The sequence below is a fragment of the Dermochelys coriacea genome, chromosome 3, assembly GCF_009764565.3.
Source record: "Dermochelys coriacea isolate rDerCor1 chromosome 3, rDerCor1.pri.v4, whole genome shotgun sequence".
In the NCBI taxonomy this organism is placed as follows: domain Eukaryota; kingdom Metazoa; phylum Chordata; order Testudines; family Dermochelyidae; genus Dermochelys; species Dermochelys coriacea.
This window is the reverse complement of record NC_050070.1, coordinates 133,014,306-133,032,240: the sequence shown is the minus strand read 5'-3', so window position 1 is coordinate 133,032,240 and position 17,935 is coordinate 133,014,306. Positions and strand designations below refer to the sequence as shown.

At 37.6% G+C, this 17,935-nt stretch overlaps 1 protein-coding gene across 3 annotated transcripts in view; it reads left to right on the top strand.

The window, feature by feature from the left end:
* The window catches only part of EGLN1 (egl-9 family hypoxia inducible factor 1), a 45,430-nt gene extending 27,495 nt beyond the window's left edge, over window positions 1–17,935 (top strand). Inside the window, exons 2-6 of one of the 3 annotated variants that reach the window (XR_006280098.1) lie at window positions 6,264–6,383; window positions 9,353–9,489; window positions 13,141–13,208; window positions 14,723–14,862; window positions 15,181–17,935. Coding sequence is in view for 2 of the 3 variants with exons in the window: in XM_038396143.2 (XP_038252071.1) it covers window positions 6,264–6,383; window positions 9,353–9,489; window positions 13,141–13,208; window positions 15,181–15,245 (390 nt within the window). In the remaining variant the exon portion in view is untranslated. The remainder of the gene's footprint in view (window positions 1–6,263; window positions 6,384–9,352; window positions 9,490–13,140; window positions 13,209–14,722; window positions 14,863–15,180) is intronic. The other 2 variants (XM_038396143.2, XM_038396144.2) reach the window with 2 other exon arrangements.

Sequence of the window (17,935 nt, the reverse complement as noted above, 5' to 3'; positions counted from 1 at the left end):
AGTTACAGATTATAGGCGAACATTTAACAAATGCCCTATGCTCATGTTATTTATTGTGGGTGTTTGTTTTTTTTAAGGTTACTGGTGTTGCTGTTCATACAAACTGTTTGTGACTGTTATGGTACCTTATTTCTGGTCATTACAAATTTTTGAGGTACTATAGATAGAAATTTGTGTCTGTGTCCTAGCTGTATGGGGAAGGAGAGGGAAAGTCCAAAGTAAGAAATAGACATAAACTTCCTACATCAACAATATAAATAAATAATAAAAACATAGGGACACACTGATAGTCATTCTCCTTTAAAAAGCTTTTAACATCCGCCAATGTTGACAAAGAAGGTGTACCCGCAGAAGGCTTGGAGATTTGCTTGGAGTGAGTGAGAACCCAAACATAGATAGATAGATAGATAGATATATCAGTGTTTGGGTGCTAGCTCACTCCAAGCAGTGGGTAAAGAGAGAAGCAATAAAACATGGTATACTAGTAAGTAGTTTGAGACTGGGTCCAGGGCTATAGACCAAATACAATGAGATCAAACTCTTCTTACTAACTTCTAAACAAAGTAAAAGTTGGATTACTTTAGGAAATCAGAGATGGATGAACCAGTTTAGATAAAGAGAACATACTTGACCAATATTTAAACTAAACCCAAGCCTCTGTTTTTGAACTCAAGTTAAAAAATATCTGGCTAACATAATTAGACTTTAAATGTGTGCATCTACACTTCCTGGTTCCATCAAGGTCTGAAAACAAGAATGTCAAAATACTGTGAAAAAGCCCATTCCTTTTCATGATATTTTGACATTCTTGTTTTCAGCCCTTGAGGGAACCAGGTTTTGTTTGTGTGTAATATAATATGTATGTATACAATGTATTGGGGCTAGATTTCCCAGATCTCATTTAAAAGCCCATCAAGATTTCTGTGTATGTGTATATGCATATAATATAGAAGAGATTACTGTGTAGATCACCTATCATTATCATATGCACCACCTGGAGCTCCCTACTGCATAACCGTGTACTGTTGAATACAAGAGAATTCCATTTTCAAGAGGCAGTTAAGAGAACTTTGTGTAGACACAGTGACAGTGTTTGAACTCTCCTCTGCTAAATGACACACCAGTTATGTTTATTGTATGCCCGGATGGTTTAAGGCTTGGTAATGTGCTATGGACTCTCAGCTCTTGGTTGCCGAGTCATATTTAGACTATTTTAGTAACCTTAAATTTTCCACTTTCTGACCGAGCAATTATGAAATGCATTGATTTTTATCTATCTTAATGGACATGTCTTTTTTTTTTTTAAATGCCATTCTGATTGGAATTAATTGGTGGCCCAGAACTGAAGTGAAAGAAATTCAGCAATCCTCACACTAATTAGGCTTGTGTGCAATATGTCCAATCTTCCTCTGTCTATGCTTTACCTGCTTTTAGATAGATTAAAACATGTTAATCTCTTGGATTAAATTAATTAGAACCAAAATCCCATGCATCATTTAGGGGGAAAGGAGAGTGGAAAAGCAGGTCCTGAGCTATCAAACTTTCTAGGGTACGTATGTTACTTCACTTATTTTGCTAGGTATCCTATGGTAGACTAGTATTAAAAAAATATCTCTCAGAAGAAATCTTGTTTTGACTGACACAATGTGGGACAGTCATTCATTCATGGATTGCATGAAAGCTCCCTAAGAGAATATAAACTACTGCTCATATATAGGCATCCATTGCCATTCCACCACTGTAGAGACTGTTTCCACTTTTGGTTTTTTCCCTTCCTTCCTCAGAGGTCAGACTACCACATCATACCATTTGACACCAGTTTATTTTGCTTCCACCCGAGAGGGCGGCTTTAGGATCACTGTTCTCCATCTTGCAGATTGCAGAGAACGTCAAATAGAATTCTGTTTTCAGTAATTGAAATTTGTTTACCTTCATTTAAGGGCAAGCTGCAGTGGAGATCCTCTGTGCTGAATCCTCATTCCTTCTTGCTCCCTCACCGTGTGTTTCAGTGCAGCCTAGCCTAGCTCACTAGCTCACCATGCTCTTTTTCAGTGGCCATCTTCAGAAACGCAGTGGAGCAGTCTGTCCCATTACACCAACCTGCCTGATCCAGGAGATCAGTTCCTACAATATTTCTTGGTGTGTGTGTGAGAGAGAGAGAGAGACAGAGACAGACACACACGGTGGCCAAGTTCAACCTAGCCCCCACTTCCTGGTGGCTTTCATCAGCAGAGCAATCTAACGCATGCCTACTTCAACTAGCAGATAATCCAAATAGCTGGAATCTTCAGGGAAAGGTAAGCCCAGGGTTCTGTCCTTCCTCATTCCTCCATCCGTGTTCACTCCAGACCTGCCAACCAACACCTCCATCTTGTTCGGCCTGCCAGCAGTTGTCTGCAGAGCAGTGCAGCGGATAGTGGTTTAGTAGCTCATTCTGTCTTGCTTCTGGACAAATCAAATGGCTGTAATCCTGTAAAGAAAGATTGCCCTTTTGAGGAGAAAAGGGCCACAAATGCAGTATAATTGTAAAGCCACTGAATCAGCACCAGTCTGCACACTGCATTTTAGAATAAGAGAAGCTTCCCAGATATCAGTGCTCCTGTCCAGCCTTTCTAGACACCTACTACTTCAGTCTCTACCTTGGCCACGGACACGTCTCTCTGTCCCTTCAAGGTAATCATGTACTTGGTCAATAGAGAATACCTGTAGAAGTGACTGTCTTTCTACCCACCTAAAACATTCTGAATCTTGAAGTAATCTCATTGAAATGTTTGAACTGGGCAGAGACCCAGAGGATCATTACTTTCTTTTCTCTTGCAGCTTTTTTCAGTCTTGGGGCAGGACTAGTAGGAGTTTTTTTCCCAGTTTCTGATGTTTCTTATTGGAGACTTCTGTCTCCTGTTACCAAAAACATCCAGTACAAGGGGCATCAATCCAAGCTAAGTCTTTGGACGCAACTTCTAACTAAATGGAAAATATTCTGTTAAATGGTACGTCTTTCGGCTACAAGTTTACTTCTGCATTATTTTCAATATTGCCTTCCAAAGGGTTGGATAGAAATAAAAATAAAGGTATTACACCTTAATTTTATATATGTATACGTACACACACACACACATACGTACACACACACACACACACACACACCCCTATAGCATATAATGGAATAACATAGTGTGATTTCATTTTACATATATATAATTGCTTTATCCTTAAGTAGCAAAATGAAAACTCTCTTAAATATGAATAACTTTGAAGTACATGAGAACATATTTATATTGTTTGGGAAAAGAAAAAAATACATTTCACAGACACTATGGAAACTGTAAGCTTTCTAGTTTTCCTTTAGAGTAATTCAGTTGGGAGGGGGAGCAGGGGAATGAATAATAAAGCAATATATGTAAATATAGTATGCAATATCATTTTATTGCAGTTTTGCTTTCCATTTTGCTCCTAAATGCTGAGTCACCGTTACTGATATGACCAATATATATTAGCTAGATAAAGTGTCACAGCAAAACTATTTTCTTTTAGTATTTGCTTCTGCTACTAATAGACTGTAAAGTAAAAAAAATAAAAAAATAAAAATAAAAGTTGGTTTCTAAGCATTGAGTATTTTAGATTCATATGAATCATATAAAACACACTCAAGCATTACTGACAGGTTTCAGAGTAGCAGCCGTGTTAGTCTGTATTCACAAAAAGAAAAGGAGTACTTGTGGCACCTTAGAGACTAACAAATTTATTAGAGCATAAGCTTTTGTGAGCTACAGCTCACTAGTGCTGTAGCTCACGAAAGCTTATGCTCTAATAAATTTGCTAGTCTCTAAGGTGCCACAAGTACTCCTTTTCTTCAAGCATTACTGACTACTGACTTCAAACATATTTATTGGAAATCCTACATTAAAGATTAGATGGTGATAATTGGGTCTTCATTATGCTATCTTAAAAAGGGCTTGTAGGTCTGCGTCTTCAGATGGCTTTGAAGGCTCTCCTTTAAATTCAATAGGCAGAATTAAAATTGTACAATCCAGTCTCCTGGATCACGTCAAGAAACAGTAAATGAAGAGAATCTTCCTGTAACTTACTCATTTGGTTTCCTTTCAGAGTTACAAATTTGTGGAAGCTATGTTATTCTGCGTAACTTGTCTTCCCTGGATGCACTTAAGTGTCTTAAAAGGAGTATTTTCTGGTGGTTAGAAGGGACTGGTATGGGAAGCAGGATTTGTAGGTTTTACTCTTGATTCTCACTGACTCAATGAATGATCTTCAAGTCATTAAGAGAAAATAGAGACAGAGAGGTTCTGTTACATGAGTTTAGTAGTACTGTTTCATCTGGGTGTTGAGGCTTAATATCTGTAATGGAATTATGTTGCACTTCTCATCCAAATATCTCAAATAACTTACCATTTTATATATTTTAATATTCCTTAACATTTGGATGGAGGTGCAGATGAAATTATAACAGCTGGGGATAGGTGTGGGTGAGGCTGGATCCAGCAAAAACTTTACTCAGCTTTTAAAGCTGTGCAAGTTCTAGAGGACCAGATACTGGTTCTGTGGTAGACTGACATTTTTCAAAAGAGAGGTTGGCTTTTTACGGAAGCCAAATGTCTTCCTTTTCAAAACTAGCTTCATTTTTCATTCATTAATTCCTGTTTATACAAAACAGGAAGTTATGGAACACTAATATGACATTGTTTGGTATCATAAACCCACAAAATCTAAACAATACTGAATTAATCTTCCTGTGGCAACAGTGATAAATGTTGACCTAGCCAAATATTAGGTCACATTACTCTGTGTAATATGTTTATGTAATGTGAGTGAATGCATTTAAGGGATTAAGCAAACTCTGAATTTTGTGTGGTTTGTGGCTTTGAGACTTCTGCTGTAATGTCATATTAACTTAGCTTTTTGCATTAACGTGACTATATGTCCATACTTTGTTACGGTTCACCAAACTTTAAACTTGTATTTACTGACACCATCTTTAACAAAGAGTATATTCTAATTTCTCTACATAGGACTATATTTGTGTTTAAATGTTAAAATATGTAGGTTGGTTTTTACTCTTGTAGCAAGATCTTCTTTTCCATTTATAATTAACACAGGGAAACTTCAGGCTGTAAAAATAGTTTTTACTGAATTAACCTTAAGTGCTTTTAAAATCTGCTATTAAAATACCCTCCGATCTGTGTGCCAAACAGCAATTTCTTGCATTTGGAATAAACTCTATAATAGCCTATGTTGGTCTATATTATAGAAAGAAACATTTTTAAAAAAGCTTTGCCTCCAGAAATCCTCTCCCAACCACAATATCAAAACATAGTGCCAGCAAAGCCATGCACTGAAAGGCTTCAAATTGTGAGGGGCATGTTTTTAAAGTGTTAAGCAAGGTATAAACTATACAATTCTTGTTGATTATCATAAGATTAGTATGACTGAAACTTTGCTCAGCCATTTGAAAATTTAGGGTTAGGGTTTGAAATTCTGAGCTAAATTTGTTAGTCTACCTTTAACTAGTCAGTGATGCCTTGGCTTAGAAAGGATCTCTAGACAATGGACCTTCATTAAGTCTAGTTTGTCAGGGTGGGGAGGAAGCCATCATACCCTTTGCAAAAATGCAAAAGTCATAATTGTAGTTTAAAAGAAAAACAAAAAATACGGTGTATGATTATAGGTACCAAGGTATTATGATGTTGGGTGGCAGTATAAAATCCTTAAAGTTTTCATGTGAAATTGCTTAGCATGGGAAATAATTCAAATAGACTTAATTCACAAAAAAAATGGAATCTGTCACTTGTCCATACCCATCTTAACAAACTATCAATTAGAAAGCATAGTAGGGGTTCTTCTGTGGCAGGTTTGTTTTATATATAAAAACATTTTGAAGGAATGACTTTTATATCGTAGGCTTTAAGTTTTCATTTGCAGATCTGCCTTTCATTGTGGAGTCATTCAAACAGGTAGGGAGTAAGAAGTTCTACTTGATATTTCCTGTTGCTAGGATTTTTGTTCAGTGTCTTTCAAGTGAGTCAGGTCTTGCGGAGCTGAAAGTAAAGAGAATGTTTTTCATTTTTGTAAATTGTTTCCATAGCTACACCAGTTCAGGGAGCTTTCAGTGGATGCTGATGCCTATTAACAGGTGTGAGTTGGAGTAAAAGCTTTAAGTGTGAACTGACATAGATGAAGGGCAGAAATCCATTTTAACAGGTAGGAGAAATGTCCCTTTGGTTCATATGGTGATTCTTTGATTTCAGGCAATGGTGGCTTGTTATCCAGGCAATGGAACAGGATATGTGCGTCATGTTGATAATCCAAATGGAGACGGAAGATGTGTCACATGTATATATTATCTTAATAAAGACTGGGATGCCAAGGTATGTAGTTTCTCTTCTATATAAGAGAATTTATTAACAAATTTTTTCGTGTGTGTGTGTGTGTGTGTGTGTGTGTGTGTGTGTTTAGGATTCTTGCTCCTTGTCCAGAAGCTTTTCATTGAGCTCCATGTCACTTACTTTATATTTTACTTTAAATAAAATAGGAGAATTCCTTGTAAACCTTGGTGAGGTGTACCAAATATTAAGCATTATTGCTTCGGGGTTTTGAAGGGTATTGATAGAACCTCCTGGAGTGGGAGGCTGGAAGGGACTAATAAGCTTTTAATATGGTATACTTTTTGTATGTCTTATTTGATAAAACATAAGACAGTTACACTAGTGTCTGAGCACCCCAGATACCTAAAAATTATGATATTCATATGTATGAATACACATTAATGTAATATAAACAGAACAAACCTCTTTCCCAATTGATATTAAACAAAAAGTAACTGAAGAGAGAATGTATTAATGAGATTCAGTATGAAAGTATAAATGAAGGATACTATATTTGCTTCAACTTTGTAGTGCATGTGGGTTTTTAAATTTTTATTTTTAAAATTTTTTTTAGTCAAGCTGGCATTAAACAGTAGCCAACACCTATTCTGTCTGAAGGGAGAAGCTGGAGGTTAAGGAGTTGTTTTAAAAACACCAGCTGTACCATTTTAACTATATCAGTATAGTTCAAAGCAATACAATCCTCTCTAGTGTGGACACAATTATACCAGCATTAAGATGCCATATATATAGCTTTTACTCATACAGGAAGAGGAATAAGCTATACTGGCATAAAACACCTTTATAGTGGCATAACTGCAACCATCTTAGGGGTTGTACCGGTGTAACTATTGTGTTTGGTTGTTTTAAATCTCTGCCAATCAAAATAGTCATACCAGTACAAAAAAGCTTATAGACCAGGTCTAAGGCTTAGAAAAGATCTTTTATGAGCTCCCAAAAAGTCTAATGTACTTTATGGCAGAATTAATAAATTTCAGGTTCTGAAGGATATTGCTCTTGCCTGGAATCTTGTTGAAATATCTTCACTATATTGCTAATATACTGGCAAAGCCTTTGTGATATTATAAACTAGCTCCTAGACTACTAGATGGGTACTGTGGCTGTAGCGATCGCTGTTCTGATCATTCTGTGTGCGGGATCTAATAGAAATCTCCATTTGGTTTTTAGCCAGTAGTTTTCTAGTTACTCTCTAGGATTTGGGGCTTGACCAACATGTCTAAATGCAGTTAACACTTTGGAAGTGTTGGTAGCTAATCCTGGTTCAGTACAGCCGAAGGAGATGCAGAGCTGTACCATGAATTCGGACCCCGACAAAGATTGCATTGCCAAGGGACTAAGGAGCAATCAATTATGCAGAGATTATTCCCTATTGTTAAGTACAGAAGAAAAGTTCACTCATGATTGTCTGAAAAGTCATGTGATTTATCAATACATTTCTGTTGCTTAACCTTAAAAGTGAGAGAACTGAAAGGAGGAGGAATATTAACCAATCTGATCTGATATGCAAATCCCTGTGCTTAACTGGCCACAGCTGAGTTCAATTAGGATAATTTTCATGTTGGAAGGTTTTCATGACACACACCACTTCACTCGGCAGCCCTGTGGAGGAGATGGTATACTTGTGTACAATTTGAAGATTTGAAATCTGAGTTGGAGTGAGTGTAAGTAGCCAGGTCGGGGGAGCCCACAAAGCCTGCACCTCTGACCCTTCTATGCAAAATGGTAAACCTCTTTCATTTAAAAAGTAAGTTACTAGCCCATTTTGGCATGGCTGCATCCTTCAGACTGTAAAGAGATTGTAGGGTTAAACATTTTGGTGATTTTCCTTTAAAAATTTTGGTTTACTTAATGATCTTAGCAGCAGCCGCTCAGACTGGCATTTGGAGCACTAATTACTATGATTTTATTGGGCGGGAGGTTATGCCACAGAGAAGGGGCAAAGATCAGTTCATAGCTTTGAGGAGGCTTTCACTAGGTGTAGTGAATTCTTTCCTGTTCACTGGTTAAACTATCTGTAGCTGACCTGCCTCGCCTGAATTACCAGTATGATTTCTGGCCCCAAGGAGAAGCACAAATTGGTGTAGGAGCAGAATAGAGCCAGTCCACTCCATATCCTCGACAGTAGCAGCAGCCTTCCTAGGAGAGGGGTGAAGGAATTACAGGGATGAAGAATAGGCAGGCTCTTTGTGAGGTAGAAGGGAGACATCATTGGGTGGAGAAGGGACAGAAGGGGGGGAGAACCATAGCCTCTCCATAATCACCAAACTACTGTCTTCCTCTGGAGAAAATGAAGGCCCATTGAAAACAATGTCAGAGTTGCTCTAGAGATGCCACAATGGCATATATACTAAAGTACTAGAATGGTTATGTATTGCTAAAAAACTAGGGATATGATACCCTCAGAGCAACCAGCTGGAGGGAGGCGCGATGTGACCAAAGACGACCAGGATCTTTAGAAGAATATTCATTGTGAGTAACTCTCTCCTTTTTCTGATGTTGGTATTCTGTAGCTATGCATACTCGCCCGCCTATTTAAGAGCTCCAAGTTTGGAAGAGCTTGAAATAAGTGGACAGTGACATGGCACCCAAAGAACAATGATTCCCAAAAGCTTAAAAAAAAGAGTTGTCAACTTTTTTCTTATTTTAAATTACAGCTTCATGATTTTTTAAATGTATCATTAGCAAATCAATAATTGCCCTTGGAGAGAGCGAAATCTAGTGGGACTCAGAATTAGAACTCTGCTATTCTGGGCTGTGTTGATTTTGCTTTGTGGTTTTGGTCACCACCTTAACATCTGTCTCACTTCCTCAAATGGGTAATGGTTAAAAAACAAAAACAAAAAAACCTTTTTAGTGTAAAACAGGTGTTGAGAGTTGCTATTTGTAAAGCACCTTGAAATCACTGGATGAAGAGTAAATATTTACAACTTTTTTTTTTTTAAATCACTTAGGTAAGTGGAGGTATTCTTCGAATATTCCCAGAAGGCAAAGCTCAATTTGCTGATATTGAACCCAAATTTGATAGACTGCTGTTTTTCTGGTCTGACCGCCGCAACCCTCATGAAGTGCAACCAGCATTTGCTACAAGGTAAGATGAATGAGATGTAAGAATGTATTTCACAAAGCTTCTGTTAGAGGGAGAAGAACATATAATGACAAACTAAGAGCAAGGAGGAAATTTTAATATAGGATGGCCTGAAACAGAGCCCATTTCTTGTACAATTTGAGGCTCCTTTGTAAACATACTACTGATGCTTGATGTCAGAGTGCCATCGTGCTGTTGTCTTTCTATGCATTTTCTCCTCTTTCTAGAAAATCTAGTTCTGGGTACAATTTTGAGTATTCAGAAAATCCTTTTTTGTACATAAATACTCCAAAACAGGAGACCACTGGTAATTTTGATTTCACAAAGCTATATCAGTCTCGTAAATGGACTGATACAGAGCACATTGTTAGGGCCCTACTAAATTCACTGCCCATTTTAGTCAGTTTCATGGTCATGGGATTTAAAAAATAATCAATTTTATGGTTTCAGATGTTTACATCTGAACTTTCACATGTTGTAACTGTTTGGGTCCCGACCCAAAAGGGGATGTCGGGGGCGGGGGGTGTTGCAAGGCTATTGTAGGGGGTTGTGGGATTGCCACCCTTACTTCTGTGCTGCTGCTAGCAGGAGTGCTGCCTTGAGAGCTGGGCAACTGGAGAGCAGCAGCTGCTGGCTGGGCACCCAGCTCAGAAGCCAGCAGAAGTGAGGGTCACAGAGTATGGGGGGGGGGTTACCATATGTCTGGGTTTTCCTGGCAATCTCGTGCCCGGGGCAGACAGCAGGATCTGCAGCCTGCTGCTTGGGTCAGGGGCTGACAGCCAACCTCACTTCTGTGCTGCTTTCAGAGCTGGGCACCCAGCCAGCAGCCACAGAGCTTCCTGCAGCTGGGGGAGGTTCCTGGAGGTGGGTCTGACTCAGCTCCAGGAGCAGCCCCTGCAAGGAAAGAGGAAGTCCCCTCCCTCCCTCCCTAGCCCAGGCCAGGACTAGCAGCTGGAGGCTGGTGCACAATAGGAGTCCCTAGCTGGGGTGCCCCCAGCTCTGCCCCTCCCCTACAATAACCAGATTTCACAGTCTGTGATGTGTTCTTCACAGCCGTTAATTTGGTAGGGTCCTACTCATAGTCAGTGATGTCTTCTCACTAATTACAATTGACTTTTTATTAGGCCTGTATTGTATTAATTTTCCTCCTTGCTCCTCGTTAGACACCATGTGTCTGAGATCGGCTAGTCATAGCAATTTTCTTTGCCATTCTTTTAACTTGGGGAGGTTACTGTCTTTTTTTTTTTTATTTTAAAATTTCCTTCGTTCTCCCCTGCCAGTTTTACACCACAAAAGTGGCCATGGCTGGAGAAAGGATGGGATGCTCCTCTGTACTCAACTCTCTCTATTACATGGAGTACTATGTTGCTCCTTGTCTGAATTGCAAACAGAACTTAACTGTCACCAATGTGCTACTAATTCTACAGCAGAATTGTAATGGTGGTGAACATATCTGCAGTCACTGCCAAACCTGTGTCTCCAATGTGGCATTACCAGATGCTATCTGCCAATCCACTGGGGGGACTTTAACTACTAAATCATTGTAATTATAAATTCTGTAGAATCCAGATTTCATGTTGCACATAACATTTTGATATGTCAAGATGTAAAAGCTGGGATGCTAGTAGTGAAACCCATACTTAATGTTGCCCAGCATTTTAATTTTAAGTCCTTGCTCTTTGCATAAAGGATAATTAATTTGAGCAAAAATGTTTCAGGCTTTTTTGAGGACAAGGATCATAGGTAGAAAACGTGTTTTCCTGTTTTTAAATTCTTGCTATCTTTTATTTGAGTGGCTATAGTCAAAACTGCTGGGAGTAGAAAGTTGATATTAGGTGGGGGGGGGGAAGATGAAATAGCCCTCATTGAGCCTTTTGACTGTTTTGGTTACATTGATTTGGTGAGGCAGTGTGGCCTAAGGGTTATAGTGGACTGGGAATCAGGAGATGTCAGTTCTATTTCTGGCTCTGCCACTGGCCTGCTAGGTGATCTTGGACAGATCACTTCCTCAGTCTGTGCATCAGTTTCCTCATCTGCAAAATGGGGTAATGATATTGGCCTTTGTAAAGTGCTTTGAGAGTCTACTGATGAAAAGCCCCTTATAAAAGCTTGATGATGATGATGATTACGTACTGTTTAGCAATGTTTACTGCACATCCAAAGTGGGATAATCCTAATCGGAACAAAAGCACTTTTTAAAGCAACGCCCCAAAGGAATATAGGTATATGTCTGTCAGACTAACTTGGGTGCACAGTGTATGTGTTTGATCTTATAGGGAGTGAGTACATTGGATGAATTGCATCATAAGACCAATGCCTCACTCAATATGCACCTTCTAAGATGTGCACTAGAGCAAGATGCACATTAGGTGAAGTGCGTGATGATGAAGAAGAGCCCTTGGCAGATTTACAGACCACCTTGCACAGAACAGGGCATTCTGGTGGTAACTAGCTAAATAGAAATTTCATAGTCTGGAATTTTCCTTTTATTTATGGGGCGGGGGGGAAGGCGGGGAAAATTACATTTTAAAAGAAAAAGTCTAAACCTTTTAAAAGAGTGAATATTCTGATTGAAAATTTAAGTACTCAAAAGTTAGGAAATATCAAGGTCGATGTTGCCCATAATTGCTTGTGGCAGCAAAGGTTACTGTATTTCAACTCTAGAACAAGAATGATGAAAGTCTAATGACATTGCTGCTACTCCGTAAAAATCTGTTTTAGGAGAATTTCACATCCAGAACCAAATACCTGGATCATACGGAAAATTTAAGTTATCTTATGTAATCAGATATGTCTATTTTTATGTGAAGAATGGAGTAGAAAAAAATTACAGAAATCAGCTGCTCCTGGGTTGAAGCATGTTATTGTTTAACAGTGTACAGCAACACTACACGACAGCAGACAGGCAGCTTGTTGAAAATTTTGTGGGTTTTTGATTAGGCAGAATGTAATAATCTTTATGCTCTAGCCTTTTTAATTCAACACCCCACCTCCTTTGCAAAAAGTACCATAGGATTTTTAAATACATGTGTGTGGGACCTCCTCTTTATTCTATCTTGTTTGAAAGATTGTATTTCCAAAGGCACAATACCCCTGGAAGCTTTGTTGGGGCATTGATTCAGTACTGATTCAGATGGAAGGGTACCACTTACTGAAACTACTAAAATATTTCTGAAGTGCCTATCGTGCACTGTACATGGGCTATAGAATGCTGGTTGATCTGTCTGGAAGGGATAATTACTTCTCCGTCCCAGTGAATGATCAGCATGACTTCCTGCAGCATGACACTATCTTGAACCTGCTTAATTTATGAAGTATGAGACCACAACCTAAGATGGTCTGGCTGCAGACTATACAATACAATTTCTGAATGTGATTTGGGTAATAATTGTATAGGATTTACTGGAAAAATACAGATTCATAACATCAATGGCAAACCCACTTTGTCTTTTCAAATAACAATTTCCTTCATATAAATGGTATTAAAACAGTAGACATTTACAGAAAATCTTCTCCCCTATTCCCCATAATCCTACTCTATCAAATGTACTGAAAAAAACTAACAATTAAACGGGTTGTATTATGTAAATAAACATCACTGTTTGTTTTCCAGAGTTTAGGAATTCATTTGTTGTATTTTCATCCATTTTATAGGTACGCAATAACAGTGTGGTATTTTGATGCAGATGAAAGAGCACGAGCTAAAGTAAAATATCTAACTGGTAATTAATCACTTTTGTATATTTTATATATATATATATACATATATATATATTCTTGGTTTATTGGAAAAGACATCTAAATATTCTTAACACCAGTCACCAAGAGAGGGTTAACATGACTTTTGTAGTCATGTTTTAGAAGAACGGTGGTCCAGTGGTTAGGGCTCTAGCCCAGTAGTTCTCAAACTTTTTTACTCGTGATCCCTTTCACACAGCAAGCCTCTGAGTGCGACCCCCCCCCCATAAATTAAAAACACTTTTATATATATATATATTTTAACACCATTATAAAAGTTGGAGGCAAAGCAGGGTTTGGGGTGGAGGTTGACAGCTCGCGACCCCCCCCATGTAATAACTTTGCGATCCTCTGAGGGGTCCTGAGCCCCAGTTTGAGAACCTCTGCTCTAGCCTGTAACTTTGGAGACCCAGATTCAGTTCCCTACTCTTCCAAATGCTTTCTGCATGACCTTGGGCAAGTCACTTAGCCTCTGTGTGTCTGTTCCTGATCTGTAAAACTGGGATATTACTTCTCCCCATCCCTAATACCTAGGATAAATACATTAGAGATTAGAGAGTAATGGGGGCCATGCAAGTACCTAAAATATAAGATAATTTTAACAGTTGGACAGGACTTGATAAATCTGCTTGAATGGAGTGTGTGTATTGAAAAGCAAAGAAAGCTAAAACTGAATATCTGGAATAAAAGAATTGAGAATGTATTCATTTACAATTGTTGATTTTTGTGATAGTCGCTGCTTCTGCAAGGCTGCCCTAAGCCCACTTAGCTAAAATCTGCCTTCCTCTTGTGGTTTGCCCTTCAAAAGGAAGTTGATTTAATTTTCCTGTGCAAATAAGCAAGCTTTATCAGAATGAGTGGTTTAGCTCTGCTGCCATGCATGAAATTGATGTGAAGTAGTTGATGGCATTGGCAGTAAAGGTCAATTTAAATATTTTTTGCATGTATAGTTATAGGGCCAGATTCCCAGCTGTTGAGAATTAGAATAGCACTACTGAAGTCAGTGGCTCTGTGGTGACTTTCACCATCTTGAGAATCTGGTTCTAATCTGACTTCCTCTGAGTCAATGAGAATTTTGACTCTGATTTAAATGGAAGCCAAATGTGGGAGCAGATGCACACACTGCTTACGATTCCTATTTATCCTGGTACAGTTGATGACAACACAGACTCCTAAAGCAATATGAGGAATTTAGCTCCTTCTCTGCTTTAGGTGTCAGTTTTCCAGGGAATGCAGAAATCTGAGCACTTCAGCTCTGGCCTTGGTAGACGATAGGTCTTTCTTTTGGTTTACCATTAATACGTATAGATTTAAAAATTATAAAACTAAATACTTGATTTCTGTTAATGATTTGGAGACTTAAACAGTTTGATTTTACTTTAAAGTATTTCTGTTCACTTCCAACGAAAAGGCCAGGAGAGGTGGCAATTTAGGGTATACCTCAGATAGGATGTTGTATATTAAAAAGGATAAAGATGTAACAAACTCTCTTCTTCAGTAATTCTCTTCACAAAAGTAAAATGATGGACCAAATCCTGAGGTTCACTTGACTTCTTTGCGAGTTTCTGTGTAAGGACTGAGCCCTACACTTTTGAAATGGATTGTCTAAAGTTAGACTCTTAACTCCATATTTGAACAGCTAAGTAAATGACTTGAGTTTTCAACCATAATTCAGTCAATTGACACCTACGATCCAAACTTTAAGCACCAAAGTTGGAAAAAATTTCTCCTGAATATAAAAGTAGTTGCTCAGAATTTGGCTCATCAGAAGGTAATAAGTATATGAATTTGTATTTTATTTTCTGAACGTGTTAAACACCTTTTGAAAATACCTATTTTGTATAGTACCAAACTTTCAACAGGAGGGCATAGAAATGGCACAGTAGTTTTATTGTAGCACACTCTTTAGCACATGCTTAAAATATTATGCTGATGTATTTTATTATTTTTCTGCAGGTGAAAAAGGTGTGAGGGTTGAACTCAATAAACCTTCTGACTCAATTGGGAAAGACGTTTTATAAAGCATTTCATCTAGCAACTCTCCTTGCTACTTTCCCCCAGTAAACTATTAACTTTTGAATGTGAATAATGGGATAAAGAAAAATTGACAAGAAATCAACGTTTTAATAAGGAAACAAACACAGCGTTTCAATGTTGCATCAAACAGAAGATTTTGACTGCTGAAGCATTGTGCTATGTGATTGTGACTCCAGACCTGTGACTGCTTATGTAAAGAAGATAAGCAATCAGTAAGAAATAGCGTACACATATGGACATGAAATAAGTGCCCTACATAGAATTTTTCCATTCTTATATTTTGTCAGACCTGTCATCCAATTCATCTCTCCCTTTTTTTATATGGTAAAGTTTGGATTTGGGGTAATTTTTGTATGACCAGGTACAATTTATCAAAATTGAGTAAAAATACAGTATTCTCCAAAATATCATTGATCTATTTTTGTAAAACTGTTCTCTGCCATGAAATACCTAATTTAATATAAGAATTGCCAGTAACTGATGATCACTTTAATTTTCTTTACATCTAAAGTCAGAAAAGGAGCACTTTAATTACCAGCTAAAAACCTGATTGTTTTACATTCATATCTCACACTAATTTGAACTTTTAAAGATTGCTGCTGTATTGTTTTTGACTATGTCCTTTATGAAACTTGTTAACAGAAACAAATCACTATCTTACTATCAGCAACTTCTAATTCATGGTGTTGTATGTTGAATCCACAGAGGGGAAGGATTCTATTTTTTTTTTTTTTTTTTAATGTGACTGGCACTAAGTGAACTTGACACTATCCATACTGTAGGTGGCTTTGGGGACCTGGTAAATACCATCAAGTTCCTAGGATACATAAGGGCTTTCCTAGGCTTTTAGAGGTACCAGAACCTCCTCCCTATGTATTTGACAGGAGAATTCCACCTTTTTCTTCCTTTCTGAAAGTTGTTCTTTTATGTATATAAGTTAATAGAACATTGAAATTCACAAACTTTGTGTTCTTTCTGAATACTGGTGTCCCATTTGGTCTGCAGGCTGGCACCTTGGTCTATTATATAGTATCAAGGGAACATTGAGTACATTGAGGCTGAAGTGCATCACTACAAGCTTCATGTGTAATACATTTTCAGATTGTCACTCTGCTGAAGAATTTCCCCAAAAAGGCACTGGCCTTTGATCAGTCCTGAGTATTTAGTGGGAAAAAATTACTTTATTTTTACATTTTCATTTTTTTTAAAGGAAAAATGGACTTTACAGAATAAAGATGAGATATCCAAAAGCTTTGAAATTTTGTTACTTAAGAGATGGATGTTCTAGTCTTGAGCTTTAAAGTTTGAGAGAACAAAGAAAATCCTAAAAGGCAGCATCCAAATTTACAAATGTCTTTGGTATTTGAGCTCACCTCCTTCATTTTTTCTATCTGTCCTTGATTTCCTTACATAGCCAAAACAATGTGAGTGTACAGAAATATTTCTGTATATAATATTACAGCTTACAACAGTTTTAGCATCTGTATAGTTTGTATTCAATCAGAGACCTTTTCTATGGAAAGCTCAGTAATTTTTATTAAAAAGATTACTATTCATGTAAAACATGAAAAAAAGACCCAACAACCCTAATTTTATTTAGTGACAAACTGACTGGTGTGTGTGTGTGTGTGAAGGGTGGGATGGGGCGTGGAGGAAATTCAGTATTGTGATACAATGGAGGAGACCTTATGGAAAAATTCTCATTTTGTTCAGACCTTAATTAGTTCTCACCCTTTACAATTTAATTTCTTTCCTCCATTCCCAGAAAATCAAACAAGACACCTCTCTACTGTAAGTGCCTCTGCCAGCCTGACCAAGGAGTGCAAATCTTCATTACTGTCTGGTCTGCAGTGCATTGCATTAGGCCAGCTTTAACAAAACAAACACACACAAAAAAGCCACCACTTTTAATTTTATTTACTTTTGTATTATTTTGATAGAGATTTGATTGGTTTTGTTTCAGAAATAAACCTAAACCTTTCAATTCTATTCCAGTCCCTCTGTAATTCAAACTTCTATTGCTGCAGGTATGCAAAGTATCAAATTCTAATCACTGTATAGGTTTCTGCTTGCCAGACAGGTTAAAAAAAAGTGCTTAATTTTTTGCTTCATCATTTCTTGTCAATCATTACAAAAGGGTCAACAAATCAGAGCAGCCATTTCTTTAACAGTATCCTTTTAGAATCTGTTCATTTCATGTCAGTTGAAATCTTCAATCTTGCGTCACAAAGCAGGTCCCTGTTTAAAAGTATTTTTTAAACTGTCTTATGACCTGTATGTGTTTAGTCCTGGTTAAGATAAAGCTTCATAATACTATTTTTATTCATGACATTAGCCAGCTGTAACACAGGAGACCTTTTTCTATAACAGGCAAAGAAATTCAGGATTCATTTACAGATTGCCTATAAAGTCATGTAATTTGAAAAGCAGTGTTCGTTATAAAGAGCTCTCAAGTTGCTTGTAAAGCTAATCTAATTAAAAAGATGTATAAAGGTTCTTGGAAACAACGTGGTGGTTATTTGTAATTATGTAACTTTTTAAAGCCTACTCCACAGCAGCTAATTTATAATCTGATAAAATAGGGGTGTGTGTGTCTGTTTTTAGCATTCAGTGATACTACAGCTACAGTCAAGGGTCTGCCATTTGTTTCCTTGATAAACTCTGTTTTTAATTA